This window comes from Pituophis catenifer, unplaced genomic scaffold (assembly GCF_029215685.1).
Source record: "Pituophis catenifer annectens isolate HBS135680 unplaced genomic scaffold, rPitCat1.0.hap2 SCAF_5, whole genome shotgun sequence".
Classification (NCBI taxonomy): Eukaryota; Metazoa; Chordata; class Lepidosauria; order Squamata; family Colubridae; genus Pituophis; species Pituophis catenifer.
This window is the reverse complement of record NW_027256885.1, coordinates 32,339,928-32,359,427: the sequence shown is the minus strand read 5'-3', so window position 1 is coordinate 32,359,427 and position 19,500 is coordinate 32,339,928. Positions and strand designations below refer to the sequence as shown.

The following is a 19,500-nucleotide window of genomic DNA, read 5'->3' as shown; positions in this document are numbered from 1 at the left end:
GTTCCTTCCGGTTCGGCCTGGTTCTCCCGAGCCGGTAGCGGTGACAATATGACATCACCGAATCGGTTCTGCCCCTCCACCCCCCCGCCCCCCCACCCCCGCACCCCCTCTGCATTATTCTTACCTTTTATTTGGCCCCACCCCCAATCTATTGCTGCCTCCTGAGTCCCAGCTGATGGCTAGAGGGGAAAAAACTGTTTAAACTCTTGTCGCGGGGTTTCAAAGGGCCGCCCTACAGCTGATCAGTGTTAAAAGAAAACAAATGAGTAGACCAATGCCTGCAAAAATACATGAGTAGATGAGTGCCTGCAAAAATACATGAGTAGATGAGTGCCTGCAAAAATACATGAGTAGATCAGTGCCTGCAAAAATAAATGGGTAGACCAGTGCCTGCAAAAAATAAATGGGTAGATCGGTACAGCTCTGCAAGCAGTTAAAAGCCTGGTAGATCAGTACCTCTGCTAAATCCTAAATAATTGTCACATGACCATCAAGCCACACCCACAAAATAAGCCACACCCACAGAACCGGTAATAAAAATTTTTAGAACCCACCCCTGACTAACATGGTATGATCTGAAAAGCAACAATTTCTAAATACAGTATTTGAGAAGTGAATTTGAGAGAGACTAAAGTACTGGCTTTTGCTTAAAGAGACATAAGTCAATAATTTTAGCCATCAAACATCTACAGTCCTACCACATTCAATTTGCCATAGAAAACCATTCTACCACATTCTAGCTGATGGAATTGACCATGCTTACTTAGGGATTATTAATCCATTGATTATTCTGATTTTAGGAGGAGAAGGAGAAATTCTTATAATATCACAGTATTGTCAGGTTTCGGTTCTGTCTTAAATAAGTTCCATTATCAAGCGCAGAGTCTCTAATAAATCACTTTTTATTAAGAACAGAAATAGCCGACATTCCTGATTCTAATTGCAGCCAAACTGGCTCCTCCTTCCAACCCCCTCCTCTTCCGCTCTCCAACCCGATGTCCCATTGGCCATCATGCAGATCCATCTCTACGTCCCGGCACGTACTTCTCACAGGAATGTGGCCCCCACCCTCGTCCCCCAGGAAACCCTATCTGTTGCATGCAGAAAACTAGGTAAAAGTTCATCTCAGCAATAAATCAGCGCTTCTGGTCTTTGCTTCATGTCTTCATGTCAGAACTGGAAGAGAGCCTAATTTGGAATGCTGACATCCGGCCCCTCTCCCTTCACTTCTGCGACATCACCTATCCCATAGGGAAAACACAAGAAGATTAGTCCCATCAGCCCCTCCCTGGCTGTGCACCCCCCCCTCCCGGCTTTCCCGGGTGGTCTGCATGGAATTTTGCTATAAGGCGATCAGCTTGGATGTTTGCACTCTTCACCCAGGAAGCCTCTGACAATGGGTAACCCTTCCATTTAATTAAGTACTGAAGGCGCCCCCTGTGCCATCTTGAATCAAGAATCCACTGCACTTCGTAGTGCGTTTGGCCCCCAACAACCAGGGGCCCAGGGGGTTCACGTGGCGTTGGCCTTAAAGTAGACCCCACTACAGGTTTTAGAAGGCTACTGTGAAAAACGGGGTGAATTTTCCCCAAAAGCCGTGGCAACTGCAATTGCACTGTAACGGGGTTAATTATTTTTATTATAGGAAATGGTCCTATAAATTTTGGGCCCAATTTCCTGCTTGGGAGTCTAAGTCTCAAGTACTTGGTGGAGAGGTAAACTTTCTCTCCCAGCTGAAATGGTCTTTGGGGAGTTCGGTGCTTGTCTGCTTGGTCCTTATAGGATTGAGCCGCTTTTGCCAGCGCCCTCTTAACATTTTCCCAAGTTTGTCTCAACATTGCCATCCAGTCGGTCAAACTGACTGAGGAAGGGGGCTCCCTCGGGTATTCTGGCATGGGAACAAAATCCATGCCACTCACTATTTTGAACGGGGTTAGCCCCGTGCTGCTGTGGACAGCATTATTATATGCAACCTCCGCAAAAGATAGGAGGTCTGCCCAATTGGACTTCTGGTAGTCGACGTAGCATCTTAAATACTGTTCTATCATAGCGTTCAGTCTTTCTACCCCCCCATTGGTGCTCGGGTGAAAAGCTGAGCTGAGCCCTTGGGATGAACCTATGGATCGTAGAAACTCCCTCCAGAACTTTGCTGTGAACTGGACCCCTCTGTCGGAAATGATTCTCCTGGGGACTCCATGTAGGCGGTAAATGTGCTTCAGGAACAGTTTGGATAACTGACGGGCTGAAGGCAGTCCACTACAAGGAATGAAGTGTGCCTGTTTGGAGAATAAGTCTATTACAGTCCAGATCACTGTATTTCCACTGCTCCTCGGTAGGTCTACTATAAAGTCCATTGCAATCTCCTCCCATGGTCTTGTTGGCTCAGCTACTGGTTGCAACAATCCAGGCGGGCACCCTGGCCTTGTCTTCATCGTGACACAAATGGTGCAGCTTTTTACATAACTGTCTACGTCCTTTCTCATATGTGGCCACCAGAACTGCCTTCGTACTAGGTGCAAAGTCTTTAGGAACCCGAAGTGTCCTGCTGGTTTAACATCATGGCTCCTCTTGAGAATCAGGATGCGTAAACTTTGTGGGACATAGAGCTTTGTCCCCCTCCATGCTAGTTCATCTCTTTTTGTTAAGAGATGTTGATTGTCCCGATACCAGGGGTCTGTCAGCATTTCATTTTTTAATTTTGCAGTTAAGTCGCTAGCAAGTTGGCCTTGCTGGTCACGTCGTTGCCGTCTGGTGATCACTTGGGCTGCAGCTTGGGTGGAGGGGATGATGGCATTCACTACCTGCTCTCGCTCACTGTTGTATTGGGGCATCCGGGAGAGGGCGTCAGCCAGGAAATTTCTCCCTCCTGGGATGTGCTTAAGCTCGAAATTGAAACGATTGAAGTATTGTGCCCACCGCACTTGCCTGGGCGACAGTTTTCGTGGGGTTTTTAGGGCCTCTAGGTTTTTATGATCAGTCCAGACTTCAAATGGTTTCTGGCCTCCCTCTAGTAGGTGCCGCCAGGTCAACAAGGCCCATCTTACTGCAAACGCTTCCTTCTCCCACGCAGCCCATCGCCTCTCCGTATCGGTGAGTTTGCGGGAGGTGTAGGCGCAGGGTTGTAGATCACCTTGGTTGTTCTTTTGGAGTAACACGGCTCCTACTGCCACATCACTTGCGTCTGCTTGGATGACAAAAGGCTGTTCCGGATCCGGGTGTTTTAAGACAGGTTCTTTCGCGAACAGTCCTTTTAGTGTCTCGAACGCCTGTTGGCAGGTCAGGTGCCACTGTAAGGGTTGTCCCGGGCGAGGTTTCATCGCTGGACTTCCTGTCTTTAGGAGGTCCGTCAAAGGTTTGGCAATCTTCGCGAATGAGGGGATGAATTGTCTGTAGAAATTCGCAAAGCCTAGAAAACTTTGCAGTTGTCTGCGGGTGCGAGGGGGTTGCCATTGTAGAACTGATTGGACCTTGGCTGGGTCCATCTCTATCCCCTCGTTTGATACTCGGTAGCCCAGGTAGTCTAGCCATGATTGGTGGAAATCGCATTTTGACAGTTTGACATATAGGTTTGCCTGTAGCAGTTTTTTCAGTACTTGGCAGACGAGGGGTATATGTTCGTCTATGGTCTCCGTGTAGATAAGAATTATTATTATTATTATTATTATTTATTCGATTTGTATACCGCCCTACTCCCGAAGGACTCAGGGCGGTGAACAGCCAAACAATAAAATAACATAGACATAAAAAATTTAAAAACCAGATAAAATCAAATTAAATTATTTTGGCCCAGACAGATTAAAACACCCCAATAATTTAAAAACAGATTAAAATTTACATATTTAAAAGGGAAGAGATTAGGCCAAGCCCGCCTGTTGGAATAAAAAGGTCTTCACAGCGCGGCGGAAGGTGCGCAGATCCGGGATCCTCCGTATCTCCGGGGGGAGCTCATTCCAGACGGTAGGTGCCCCCACAGAGAAGGCTCTCCCCCTAGGGGTCGCCAGCCGACACTGTTTGGCTGACGGCACCCGGAGGAGTCCCTCTCTATGAGAGCGAACTGGCCGGTGGGAGGCTATTGGTGGTAGTAGGCGGTCCCGTAGATAACCAGGTCCTAAGCCATGGAGCGCTTTAAAGGTGGTAACCAAAACCTTGAAGCGCACCCGGAAGACCACCGGGAGCCAGTGCAGCTCGCGCAGGAGAGGTGTCACATGGGAGCGCCACGTCGCTCCCATTACCACCCGCGCGGCCGCACTCTGCGCCAGTTGGAGCCTCCGGGTGCTCCTCAAGGGGAGCCCCATGTAGAGAGCATTGCAATAGTCCAGGCGGGAGGTGACGAGGGCATGAGTGACCGTGCGTAACGAGTCCCGATCCAGAAAGGGACGCAACTGGCGAATCAGGCGAACCTGATGAAAAATCCTCCCGGTCACGGCCGTCAAGTGCTCTTCTAAAGACAGCCGTGAATCCAGGAGGACGCCCAAGTTGCGAGCCCTCTCCGTGGGGGCCAATGATTCGCCCCCAATAGTCAGTGATGGCGTCAACTGCCTATATCGGGACGTCGGAAACCACAGCCACTCGGTCTTGGATGGGTTGAGCCTGAGCCTGTTCCTCCCCATCCAGATCCGTACGGCCTCCAGGCACCGGGACATCACTTCAAGGGCATCGTTGGGGTGATCCGGGGTGGAGATGTACAGCTGGGTGTCGTCAGCGTACTGATGGTACTCCACCCCGAAACCACGGATGATCTCGCCCAGCGGCTTCACATAAATGTTGAACAGGAGAGGCGAGAGGACCGACCCTTGCGGCACCCCACATATGAGGGGCCTCGGGGTCGACCTCTGTCCCCCTGTCAACACAGACTGCGACCGGTCAGAGAGAAAGGAGGAGAACCACCGCAACACAGTGCCTCCCACCCCCAACTCTTCCAACCGGTGCAGCATGATACCATGGTCGATGGTATCAAAAGCCGCTGAGAGATCTAACAGGACCAGGACAGAGGAGCACCCCCTGTCCCGAGCCCTCCAGAGATCATCAACCAACGCGACCAATGCCGTTTCCGTGCTGTACCCGGGCCTGAAGCCCGACTGGAACGGATCCAGATACGTCGTTTCATCCAGGTGCTGGGGGAGCTGTTGCGCAACCACACTCTCAACAACCTTCGCCACAAAACGAAGGTTGGAGACCGGACGATAATTTACCAACATTGCCGGGTCCAGGGAAGGCTTCTTGAGGAGAGGCCTCACCACCGCCTCTTTCAAGGCGCAGGAAAGACACCCTCACCCAACGAATATCGTCCAGGTAGACGAGGACCCCTTTGTAAAGGTGTTCACGTAAAACTTCATTTATTAACTGCATGAATACTGCTGGGGCTCCTTGCAAACCAAAGGGCATTACTTTAAACTGGAAACTACCCAGGGGGCAGTTGAACGCTGTTTTCCATTCATCCCCTGCCTTTATGCGTACTCGGTAATAAGCTTCTCGAAGGTCTAGTTTGGTGAAAATCTTCCCTTTAGCTAGGTGGGCTAGCATGTCTTTCATGAGGGGGAGGGGGTACAAGTTTTGTACGCATACAGCGTTGATACTTCGAAAGTCGACCACCAATCTCATGGAGCCGTCCTTTTTCTCTTTAAACATGACCGGCGCCGCTACTCTTGGTTTTACTGGCTCAATAAATCCCCTTTGTAAGTTTTTGTCTATGTAGTGCCGCATTTCCTGCATTTCTCGGGGCGTCATGGCATACATTTTTGGTTTGGGTAGTTTCGCTCCCGGGATAATCTCGATGGCACAATTGGTCTCGCGGTGGGGGGGCAGAATGTCACAGTCGGCCTCGCTGAATACTTCGGCAAGGTCTTGGTACTCCCCTGGGATCTGATCTGCATTACAAGCGGTGGTGGGTGCGGCTGCTAACTGCTTTACTTTACCTTCTGGGAGGGACCCTTGTGTTGGTGGTGTTTTGTTTTGTGGTGGAGGGCTGCTTTGGGGTCTCAGCGTGGGAGGGAATTCTTCTGGTCGGGGCGGCAGGGGTTGGGGCCCCTTTGCTATTCTCAGTCTGCGGGTCCCCTCTTGCCACCAAATGATTGGACCCCATTTGTCCAACCACGAGAGTCCCAATATGACTGGTTCTGTCATCTTGGGGGCTATTATGAAGCGGATCGTCTCCCAGTGATCTGCTAGTTCTAGTCTCACGGGTTCGGTCAAGTGTGTGGCGTACGCTCCCCCCACTAGGGACCCATCAACTTGCTCAAAACGAATTGGTTGTTTGAGCTGTTTAGCTCGGATCCCCAATTTCAGAACTGTGGGTAGGTTGATTAGGCACCGTGTGCTACCAGAGTCTATTAGGGCTTGGAAAGTCTCTTGGGCCCCTGTTTTGGGGGCTGTTAGGCGTATGGGGAAAAGAAAAGGATGGACAGGTCCACTCACCATCGGGTCGTCTTCGCCTTCGTCCTCTGTGTCGTAGAGTTCGGGGAACTGATCTCCCTCATCTGGGGTTCCTCTGGTTTCGGTCAGGTGAGCGAAAAACTCCGGGCTTTGGGGGTTTTCCCGCGATACGTGGGTGGCGCGCTTGGGCCCTCGTTCCGGTCGTGCTTTGGGCGGTGGAGCTGGTCCCGGTCTAGGCGTTCCACATCTTGCTGCTATGTGGCCGCTCCCCCCACATCGGTAGCATTTCAGTGAGCTCCGTGGGGCAGTTGGTCTGTGGGAGGGCTGTGATGTTGGGGTTTCCCGTCTGTTGAGTGGCCCTTGGTCTGATCGACCTCTCTCCTTTCCCTCTGGTGGTTTCGGCGTGTCGCTCGCCCGCAACCCTCTGTCGACTTTTATCACTACCCGGAACCATTCAGAGAGTTGGTTTGGGATGTCACGATAAGCAGTCACTTGGGAAATTCTCTTATCTAGGCTTGTCCTAAAAAAGTACACCAACAATCGCTCGGGTAGGGGAGGCAGTGTCCCAACGACTCTCCTGAATTAACGGATATGCTCTTTGATGGGCTTCCCCTTCTGCATTAGGTTTCTGAGCTCGTCTTCCACATAGGGGTCGTCCTCCTCCTCCTCATAACGGTTTCTCAATAGTTGCAAGAACCCATCCACATCTTGCAGCTGGGGGGCCCTGTTTTTATAGAGGGATGCTGACCACCTCTTTGCTTCTCCTTCCAGCCCTTCCGAAATGGCATTCACTAGGGCTCTAGGGAAAGGGAAAAGGTGTCCAAAACACTCTATGTATATCTCAGCTGAATCGAGAAATTGGGCGAGGTTGTCTGGGTCACCGTCGAACTTCCCTCTGAACTGGGGTGGCTCCTCCCTGTCTACCCTCTCCTCTCTGTGCTGAGCTGTGTAGGGCCGGCCTCGGTGTTGAAAGTCCTCTGCCTCGCCTCTCATCCTGGGGTAGGGAGGTGCTGCCTCATCTAGGCTTTGCTGCTTTCTGGGAGGGGGGGGACCCATGGATGCATCGTTGGGCTCCTTCTCCTCCTGCTGTGAAGGGGGGAAGGGCTGCGCCTTGGCCTACGTCCTCTCGGGTCCACAGCCCAGACTGGTTCTCTCTTTTCTTTGGGTCTGCAGGATGGTTCCTCCCCCTGAAGGGTGGCACGGTCAAATTTTTCTTTCAACTCATCTATGGGGCTTTCGAGTGGCTTCCTTAGAATTTCTTGGCGCTTACTTTGTTTTCTGGCTTGTTCCCACTCCCATAGCCAGGAAGCTCTGCCCAATTCACTTAGGGGTTTTCCCTTATCTCTCACGTTGGGAAAGGGAAATTCCGCCTCTGAAGCTTTTGGCACAGCTTTTGGTACTTATCTGATTCAGGCTTCTTTGTTTGAGGTTTTTCCGAGAAGGAAGGCGGGGAGAGTTGAGCCTTCGTAGTTTCCAAACTGGCTGGAGTCACGACCGCTTCTCCTCCACTCGTTGCTTGAAGCAGGCTTTCCTCCGAGAGCTTCGCTTCAGCCATAGTGTTGGGGGATAACCTCCAATCCGACCATACGTCTGGGAGGGAACGGGATGATTTAAACTCAGCCAGCCTGGCTTTGAGAGAGTTTGGCTGTCTGTCAGGTTTCGGTTCTGTCTTAAATAAGTTCCATTATCAAGCGCAGAGTCTCTAATAAATCACTTTTTATTAAGAACAGAAATAGCCGACATTCCTGATTCTAATTGCAGCCAAACTGGCTCCTCCTTCCAACCCCCTCCTCTTCCGCTCTCCAACCCGATGTCCCATTGGCCATCATGCAGATCCATCTCTACATCCCGGCACGTACTTCTCACAGGAATGTGGCCCCCACCCTCGTCCCCCAGGAAACCCTATCTGTTGCATGCAGAAAACTAGGTAAAAGTTCATCTCAGCAATAAATCAGCGCTTCTGGTCTTTGCTTCATGTCTTCATGTCAGAACTGGAAGAGAGCCTAATTTGGAATGCTGACAAGTATTCTGTGTTTACCAGATGTTAGTAGATATCAGCAAGAATATGTAATAAGCATTATAGGAAGTCAGCTATTTCTCTTTTAGTTCTGGTCTTTTTCTTAAATACCCTCATGCTTTTGACAGTCCATTAAAACAGGATGTATTAACTCATGCGTAGAGCATTTTAATTAATTTTATGTGCAGTTTTCATTCATTTGTACTATATCACTTCATTTTTTAATTTTCAAATTACCAGGAAGGAAGGAAGGGAGGAAGGGAGGAAGGGAGGAAGGAAGGAAGGAAGGAAGGAAGGAAGGAAGGAAGGAAGGAAGGAAGGAAGGAAGGAAATATAAAAATCATGATAACTATTCCATTACTTAATGAGGTCCATGGCTCCTTAATATTATTACTAAAACATGGTGGGAAAATGTATTGATGAAAATGTGCTAGTGTTTCTATTCATCGCATTTGTAAATAAGTCAAGAAAACCTAGTACATTAATTGGTTTGAATTCAGATTGAGGAACCCACCAAGCAGTGTCTAAAATTATTCATCTTTTCTGCAAACACATGGTTTGTTGTTCCTCGTTCTTTGGATTGTCACTTTTTTTTCCAAACCACAGAAAAATAATAAAAAGAAAAGTTAGTTTACAGTATTTGTTTTATTTTTAGAAACATACATTTGTAAAAGAAAGTAGTTTAAGACCTCTTACTGTAACCTTACAATAAAAGAATTATCAGCATGCATGATTTTGGTTTCCTACCCTGGACAATTTGGAAGGGTTAACATTAATCTTGCAAGTCTGAAAACACTTTTCCCTCCGGTGCCTTAACTTTCCAGATAATGGTGTGTGTGTGTGTGTGTGTGTGTGTGAATCCTGAGATGCTTTCTCAAATAATACTTCTGGTTTAGGCTCAAATTTCTTATATCAGACTTTTTTTTATAGGACTGCAGTTGTTCCTCCTGCCTTTCATGGTTATTCTTACAGTGTATACTTAGTCCAAGAAAAACAGAAATCTCACCTGGGGCATCTTGTAGACATTCAAGATGTCGACCATGTAGGGACAGATGTGAGAGTTAGGTCCTGCAATGACAGATAGTGTCCAGTCCTTGGCATCACACTTATAGTTGGGGATGAATCTGCCCCGTGTTGAGAGGAGCTCCATTGAAGCCAAGTAGGTGCATCTCGCCATGAAATAACTGTTAGCGATGTCAGTACCCAGACTCATGTTGGGTAATATATGATTATTTTCATTGATCTCCTTGACAGCAAAAACCAAGGCAAGGATATGTTGGTAGTTCTGCAGGAAAAATCTGCAATGAAAGATACATTGAGTGGATCTAGGCAGGTTGTTATGATTCTTTAATTCACTATAAAACAATGTTCACTAAAAAACAGATAGCTTGCTTGAAGGAAAATAATCATATTAAAACCTATATGTAATTCTTATTGCATATTATGTCATTTCTAGTCTTGTAGTTTTATCTTCTTCTGAGTTTGTTTTATGGTGGGTGCAGGCATGAAATATGCATTTGAAGTAAACTGTAAGGACAAATGTTATAAAAAAAATTTTTTTTTTTTTGAGGATCATGATAGACTTCAGTGGACTTCCTCATCCCAATAAAAGTTACTGATGTTTCTTTAGGGCTGAGAGGCTCTAAATCTGGGTTCCATGCCTGCTCAACAACTGTTTGGAAAATAATATCAGGAGCTACACAGCACAACTGTTCCCTAATATTAAGTGCAAGAATTAAACAATTGACATAGATTTTGCTACAAATAGTGATTTTATAGCTCAGCACTAATGAATCATTGAACAGTAAGAAAACAAGAAAATCTCAATATGGAATTTGAATAAAAACACCAGTGTGAGGGTCATCATAAGTGTGTTTGTGTATTTATTTGCCAGGTAAGAAATATCAGTCTGATCAATCTATACTGACTTCAGAATGAAGGAACTAAAAGGCAAGAGATAGAGCAAAGAATCTGTGCCACAAATAATAACAATAATTAATTAAATATGGGCAACTCGTTAGAGAAAGATATATGGCTAAAGACATGCTACACTTAAGAAGAGAAATCTTTACATGAGCTCATCAACCAGTTCTTCAGATGGATGTCTTCTGAAATCAACTGAATCAGATATCATGTAGAACTGAGATAGTATCCCAGCCATTATGAAATCTCCTGGCAGAAAATACTTGTGCTGAATAAGAGGAGTTTTTCCCACAGAACACGCTTTAATACGCAGAAAAAGGCATGTAATTCCTGACAGTGACGTTGACAATATTGCCATCACCACCATGAAAAATTCCATCTTCTTCAAGAAAACATTTCTCCCTACATATGAACCAGTTCCATCTGCAAGAATGAAACATAAGGGGGAAAAACACATCCCACTAATTAGAATAGCCCGCATAAATATTCTTTCTAAAGAGAAGATTGTTATATCTCTAGCATTCCAGTCCCACAATTAATAGACCCTTTCAAGCTTTTTCGTGCTGTGTCTGAGAATTACCAAAAGAGTTGAGAAGAAGCCATATTAATTATAGGGGAAATGAATGTTTAGTGAAGCTCCTGGGAGACTTTGTGGAAAAAGTAGAATAATAATATTTATTTATATTTAGCTCATAACTGAAATCTGTAAAAGAGATAGAGTAAAAGAATGAAAATTCAAATGAACACATGCTAGTTCTGTAGCTGTAAAGTTTTAATTCTCTGGAACAATAGAAATATCTGATTTTGATCTGTTAGGGAGTCCATTAAAACTTGATTTTTCACAAAGAGCCAAAGAGAAATTGGCCCATCATGTTATAGGACCCCACCAGAGATGGTATTCAGCAGGTTCTGTCCAGTTCTGGAGAACCAGTAGCAGACATTTTGAGTAGTTCGGAGAACCGGTAAATACCACCTCTGACTGGACCCGCCCCCATCTATTCTCTGCCTCCGAAGTCGCAGCTGATTGGGAGGAAATAGTGATTTTTCAGTAACTTTCCCCTGCCACGCCCACCAAGCCATGCCCACCAAGCCACACCACACCCTCCAAGCCACGCCCACAAAACTCATGGTAAAAAAATTTGAATCCCATCACTGGATCCCACCCACTTTTATTTATTCTTTTGAGAGGTCTTTAAGCACTTTGGTTATTGTATTTGTAATTAAATGTCATTAAATCATTTTTAACCTTCCTAATGGAAGAAGGTCTATAAGCTGTGCAGATTCCGTTGGGATGGGAACAGTGTGTATTGCCAAGTGAATATGCAAATAATAAAGGAATATCATTGGAGACAATTTTTTATTTGAGCCACATTTACAAACTGAATTAATTTCAAAATAGGATGTTCTAAGTTCTAGGAAAACCATACATTTCAATAATGTTTTTATTGCAAAGTAAAAATATAGCTTGGTTCTTTTCACTCATTTTAAATGATTTTTATTGCTTATCCTTAAAGTCACATGGTGTGGACCATATATATATGCTGGATACCCATGCTCCGCTATGAAACTATGTGATCGGGCTTGATAAATCGACACTTACAGCTTGAAAATTAATGAGTAGTTATGATCGGCCTCTCTCTCCCCTTCTTTCCCTCAGGCTTGCCCCACAGAAGCCTTTCCTCTCCTTTTTTTAATTTTTTTTTCAAAAAACCTTTATTAAAGTTTAAAATATTAAAATACTAATACAAATACATCTGTAACAAAAATACGTCCATGATGGTTGTACAATTCAATGTCATTCCAACAGTACACAAATCTTAACTCTATTCATATATTCTTAGATATTCCTTCTTGATCAAATATATGTAAACACAATTTATGTCTTATTTTGATCTATATATTTCCTATTTTTATTTTCTATCCATTGATACCAGTTTTCCCAGGTTGAGTATTATTCCAAGTCTCCCTGTTATTTAATTCTATAGTAAGTTTGTCCATTTCTGCACACTCAAAAATTTTCCGGATTATTATACAATCTGTCGGTGTAGTGGACATTTTCCAGGCTTGTGCGAGTACAATTCTCGCTTCTGTTATAATATGAATAATCAAATATTTAATCTTTTTAGGATATATCCTATCCTAAGAAGCCTCTCCTCTCCTATCCCCCTTCTCTCCTTCAGGCTGGCCCCATTGATCCTCTCCTATCCCCTTCTCTCCCTCAGGATTGCCCCACAGAAGCCTCTCCTATATTATCTCCTTCTCTCCCTCAGGCTGGCCTCAATGATTCTATCCTATCCCCTTCTCTCCCTCAGGTTTGCCCCACAAAAGCCTCTCCCATCTTATCCCCTTCTCTCCCTCAGGCTGGCCCCAATGATTATCTCCGATCCCCTTCTCTCCCTTTCAGGTGGGGAGTAGAATATCTAAACTACCAGCCCACAGGCCAGATGAGTCATACGCTGGCCACACCCATGCCCAAGTGGCAGTTGGAGCAGAGTTCTTTTCAGGTGGGGAGGGGGAGTAAAACGTCTAACTTCTTAGCATCAGAGCTTGTTAATAATAATATAAGAAATACTAATGATCTGATGGTCATTTCAAAAGATCCTTTCTTACCGAGCACCTAGAAGCCAAGAGGAACATACAAGCCAAAAGGAACAAATTTCAAGTTTGTTGGCATTACTCTTCTGGAGATTTTGTGATGATGTGTGAGTGGTATTTTGCATATATATATGTTTTCTCAGGTTTTCGCGGGTGTTTGTATGTAGGTCTTTGGTTATTCGGGTCTTCTCCCACGTAAAATTGGAAGTGTCTTGGCGATGTTTCGATGAAGTCTCATTCGTCATCTTCAGGCTCAGTTTGTTTCATGTGTGGCTGTTAATTAATTAACCAATTAACCACTTAATTAACCAATTAAGATCCACCCCGCACTTTGGGACAAATCCAAACAACTTGCCGTCTGGAGAGCCGAAACACAGACCACCCTCAAGACAGACACACACACCAACCAACTCCGAAGACTACAAGAACGCCAGAAACAATCCCCTCCACCCTCACAGCCACACATGAAACAAACAGTGCATAACATCTCAGATAGGATCCTCACCAAAGCCGAAACCAATGTCCTTTCCAAAGGATTCAACTTTGCAGTCGCTCCCAAAAGCATCCCCACTGAAACCATTATATGCGGAGTTGAAACCAGCCTGACCAAAATCAACCCCGACGACGCAAACAGAATCAGACTCGAAATCACCAACATCCTCTGCACCAGCAAGCCACCCAAAAGTAACTTACCCAAAGAGGAACAGACAGCACTACTTAACCTGAAAGAAGACACCAGCATAATAATCCTACCAGCAGACAAGGGCAATGCCACGGTGGTTATGAACACATCTGACTACCAAACCAAATTAACCAACCTACTCCAAGACTCCATATACAAACCCCTAAACACAGACCCCACCACCTACCTGGAAAAAACCACCAGATCCAAAATAAAAGCCTCCCCCATCAGCGAAGAGATTCAGCAAAGAATCATTCCCAGAGAGAAATCATCCAGATGCCCTAAGCTTTATGGTCTCCCCAAGATACACAAAGAAGGAACCCCACTTAGACCCATAGTCAGCTCCATAGGCTCACCTCTACAAAACCTAGCCAAATTTCTCGCCAAACAACTACAGCCCTATGCAGAATCCATCACCTCATACGTAAAAAACTCATTCCAGTTCATAGACATCATAAAGCAACAAAACTTACAGCCCAGTGACCTACTCGTGAGCTTCGATGTCATATCCCTCTTCACCCAAGTACCAATCAAAGAAGCCTTGACAGTTATCCAAAACAAATATAACCCCCCCAAGCACATCTTAGATCTGACCAACCACTGCCTATCCAACACATACTTAATCTATAATGGACAGAAATACAAACAAATAGAAGGAGCACCCATGGGATCACCCCTCTCACCTGTCATTGCCAACCTCTATATGAAATACTTTGAAACCCAAGCTCTAGAAAAATCTGATCACAAACCCAAACTCTGGCTCAGATATGTAGATGACACCTTCATAATCTGGTCACATGGGAAAGAAAAACTGGACAACTTCCTCACACACCTCAACAGCCTACACCCCAAAATACAGTTCACCATGGAAACAGAAGCGAACAACCAACTTCCCTTCCTGGATGTCTTAGTCTACAGGAAATCCAATGGCTCCCTAGGACACACTATCTACCAGAAGAAAACACACACAAACCGCTATCTGCACGCACTCTCACACCACCACCCTGCCCAAATCAACTCTGTAGCCAAGACACTCATTTCCAGAACAAAACGCTTAGCTGACGAACAACACCTAAAAACCGAACTACACACTCTCACTAACGTACTAACATCCAATGGATTCCAAAGAAATAAAATCACCAACCTAATCCAAAAAGAAACCCCCACTAAAATCCAAGACAGAGAACAAGAAAACGGCAAAGCCCTCCTCCCATACATAAAAGGCACCACAGACAGAATAAGCAAAATCCTCCACAAACATAACATCAAGACAGCATTCTGCACAAACCGAAAAATATCCACCATCCTAAGGAACCCCAAAAACAAAATTGAGTTAGAAAATCAAGGAGTATATGAAATCCCATGCACCGCCTGCCCCACCACATACATCGGACAAACCAACAGACGAATAAGTGCACGCATAGAAGAACACAAGAACTCAGTCAGAAAAGAGGAACCAACTTCTTCCCTGGTCCAACACCTTAAAGCCACAGGACATGATATTGACTTTAAAAAGACCAGAACTATCGCCAAAACTGAACACTTTAACAACAGAATAATTAGAGAAGCCATCGAGATAGAAAAACGCCCACACAGCATGAACAAACGAGATGATACCTCCCGCCTACCAGCCATTTGGAAACCCGCCCTTATTGACAAACGAGTCCCTAACACGACGAATGACACCAGACCCACACTCACGAGAGCCACACAGGATGTCACCACCACACATCCACGCAGAAAGCAGACTCAAACCCACACTGATAATGAGCCACGACCAAGGACCAGAAGCCAGACCGCAGCTGCATCATTAGCCACTTTAAACCCCTCCAATCCATACATGAAGCAGACTAACACCCACCATGAAGAGCTCGCACGGCCACAAACACGAAGCCAAACAACAACAACGCAGCTCACCAGCTCAAATCCCCCTGCAACTCAGACTAAGCTGAGCACAACCAAGCCCCCACCCAAACAGAACACACCCCCAGCCAATCAGAGCACAACCAACCCCCCATCCAATCAGAGCACAGCCAAGTTCCCACCCAATCAACTCACACCCCCACTAGCAGTTAAAAGGAAGAGACAGCTGCGATCTCACATTGCTCCTGGAAGCACGAAGCCGAGAACACCAGCCTGAAGATGACGAATGAGACTTCGTCGAAACGTCGCCAAGACACTTCCAATTTTACGTGGGAGAAGACCCGAATAACCAAAGACCTACATATATATATATATATGTGTGTGTGTATATATATATATATATTCTTACTTCTTCGTAGGATTTATGTGCGTTTTTCCTCTAGCCAGGTTTTTCCTACATAAAAAAACTTGGTTACATAGGAAAAACCTGGCTAGAGGAAACACACACACACACACACACACGTATGTATGTATGTATGTATGTATGTATGTATGTATATATATAGATTTCTGGTTGGTTAACTGACACGAGCCTCCATCTCATCAAACCAATCACTTTATTCACCATTGATATAGCCTTGCAACAAATCTTTTTAGCAATCATATGGGAAATGAAAGAAGTTAGTCTATCAGTTACAGGACTCCTTCCTCTTTAATTGTAAAATTTGATTGGTGCAACAAATTTTGCTCCTTTTATCATGTGCGAAAACATGACTTGAATCAGCTTCTTTGTAATAAAGCAATAATGGTCACTTGAAATCATATATTTTTACTTTGTCCTATACCAGTACTTTGACCACATGGGCAAATAAGTTGGAGAATATGATAATATCCAATAACGGATATGATAATATCCAGTAATGACTATCCAATAATGAATTAATTTATTTATAAAATTTAATTCCTTCCTCCCTCCCTCCCTCCCTTCCTTCCTTCCTTCCTTCCTTCCTTCCTCCCTCCCTCCCTCCCTCCCTCCCTTCCTTCCTTCCTCTAGAACCCATCAAAAACATCTTTCTAGCAAATAAGACACATAGTATGCCACTTTTTTGTACTGATGATACCTCACACTGCAGAACACCACACAGTAGGGGCCAAATGCAGCATCTCTTCCCCAATCACCACTGTCTGGAATGCACCCTAGAGAAAGTAGGCGAACCAGCACAACACAATAATCCTTTGAGTTAATGGTTGGAAGATAAATCTAAAATTAAAACCAAATTAGAATGGAAGCTGGAAAATATATTTTTTATGGAAGGTGGAAAGAAATGGGCTGAAAGCATAAGCAATCTTCTCCTGAAGTTTCATTGGAAAATTTGGAGTAAATATAAAGGGAGGCTGCTTCCGAAGAACTCTCCATTATCACCGGTTGTAATCTTGGAAAAGTTCCCAGGGAATTTGAAGAATAAAGTGAATAAAATTTTAAAAGAGAAAAATAAAATGAAACTAAGGGAATGGTTAGGAGGAATGAGGACACATGGGGAATTGGAAGAGGTTCTAGGAGGAAAACGGTTGTCTTGGTTAAATTACACCCAAGTGGAACAATGGACTAAAAACTGGATAAGAGAAAATGGAGAGTGTAGAGAGTTAACAAGGTTCTAGGAATTAATTGAAAAAAATGAAACTGTAAAGGAAGAAAATAAAGGGATAAAAGGCTTAATGAGTGGAATTTATAAAATATTGTTGGAGGAAGAGGAGAGGGAAAATTTAGGAAAGGTGGTATGGGAAACCGATTTGAAGATACAAATAGGGCAACAGAGCTGGGAAAGAATTTGGCAACAAAGAGTGTTGAGAAATATGTCAGTAAGAATAAAAGAGAATTATTACAAAACGGTATGGAGGTGGTACTTAACTCTGGTTAGATTAAACAATATGAATCAGCACTATTCAGATAACTGCTGGAGAGGTTGTGGGGGAAAAGGAACATATTTACATATGTGGTGGGATTGTAAATTTGTGCAAAAATTGTGGAAGATGGTGTTTAAGGAGATTGAAGAAATTGTAGGAATAAAGGTAGAAGAGGCACCAAAGGTAGCATTACTCTCACTATTGGAAGATATAAAGTGTAAAAAAGAGACTAAAGAGTTGATAATAAATTTGTTGACCGCAGCAAGGTTAATGATTTCTAGGAACTGGAAGACACAAGGTGATTATTGTTTGGAAGAATAGTATAAGGAAGTATGGGATATTGCCATAAATGATAAACTGACTTGTAATATTAAAGTAAGGTAAGGTGACCAGATTTTAACATTGGTAAAGAGGGACATTGTGGGCGTGGCTTATTTTGTGGGCGTGGCTAGCTGGTCATGTGACTGGGTGGGCGTGGCTAGCTGGTCATGTGACCGGGTGGCCATGGCTATGTCTATAGGGTAAGGTGAACAGATTTTAACATTGGTAAGAAGGACACCATTGTGGGCGTGACTTATTGTGTGGGCGTGGCTTGGAGGCCATGTGACTGGGTGGGCGTGGCTAGCTGGTCATGTGACCGGGTGGCCATGGCTATGTGTATAGGGACTACTCAGAGGGCTGAAAAGTCATTTCTGACAGGTCCTCACACTTTTGACTGGTCCTCACACTTATGACCATCCTCACATTTATGCCCGTGCAGTATTCTTAACAACCATGTCACTCATTTCACAACTGCTTCTCTTCACCATGGTGACAAGATAGGGCAAAAACGTAAAATGTGAGGACAGTCGTAAGTTCGAGGACTGGTCAAAAGTGTGAGGACCAGTCAAAAATAACTTTTTCAGCCCTCTGAGTAGTCCATATGCACAAAAGGACTAACCAGAGGGCTGAAAAAATCATTTCTGACAGGTCCTCGCACTTTTGACTGGTCCTCACACTTATGACCATCCTCACATTTATGCCCGTGCAGCATTCTTAACAACCATGTCACTCATTTCACAACTGCTTCTCTTCACCATGATGACAAGATAGGGCAAAAATGTAAAATGTGAGGACAGTCGTAAGTTTGAGGACTGGACAAAAGTGCGAGGATCAATCAAAAATAACTTTTTCAGCCCTCTGAGTAGTCCATATGCACAAAAGGACTAACCAGAGGGCTGAAAAAAGTCATTTCTGACAGGTCCTCGCACTTTTGACTGGTCCTCACACTTATGACCATCCTCACATTTATGCCCATGCAGCATCCTTAACAACCATGTCACTCATTTCACAACTGCTTCTCTTCACCATGGTGATAAGATAGGGCAAAAAACATAAAATGTGAAGACAGTCGTAAGTTCGATGACTGGTCAAAAGTGCGAGGACCAGTCAAAAATAACTTTTTCAGCCCTCTGAGTAGTCCATATGCATAAAAGGATACAGCAATAGAGAGGGATGAAGGAAGGGAAGGGAAATTAGAGTAGGAGTGAGGGTAAGAGGGGGAGGAAGAGAGGAGAAGGAGAAAGGAAGAGGAAGTAGGGAGGAGAAGAAGAGGGGGGGAAGAGAAAGTAAGAAGGAAAGAAAAGAGAGAGGTGGTAGGTTTGAGGAGAAAGATTGCTGTACAATAAAAAAGATGAAAGGGAAGAAAGCCAACCCCAAACAAATATAAAGATATTAAGATAAAGAATGAATGGTTAAACTTTAAAGAATAAAAGAGAACAAATATGAATAAATAGCAGTAATTAGAAACACACATACAAACATACAATTTATTTTCTTTGAACAGAGTATTTGGCCGGTTCACAAATTTAAACAGTGTTTAGTCACTTCAATTAAATTTACAATTTCTATATTTCCTTTTTGCCATATTTATTCCTCATCTATTTTTTTTAAAAAACCAATATTACCCTTCATCCTCATCTCTAATCTTAATCAAATTCAATTTTTCCCTTCTATTCTATATTATACCCCTTTCCATTGTCATCTATTTTTATATCCATCCTCACATTGTTTAATTATGTAATTATGTAATACAGTTGTTTAATACAAATTCAACATTTTAATATAAATCAATTAGTTATAAAACTATCTTTTTTGTATATTA

The 19,500-nt window shown here is 44.3% G+C and overlaps 1 protein-coding gene across 1 annotated transcript in view; it reads right to left on the bottom strand.

Moving 5' to 3' along the window:
* LOC139317651 (vomeronasal type-2 receptor 26-like) overlaps positions 1-19,500 on the bottom strand; it is a 51,765-nt gene that overhangs the window by 23,358 nt on the left and 8,907 nt on the right. The window contains exons 3-4 of the mRNA XM_070944734.1: positions 10,462-10,580; positions 9,396-9,687 (exon numbers count right to left, since the gene is read on the bottom strand). Coding sequence (XP_070800835.1) covers positions 9,396-9,687; positions 10,462-10,580 — 411 coding nt within the window. The remainder of the gene's footprint in view (positions 1-9,395; positions 9,688-10,461; positions 10,581-19,500) is intronic.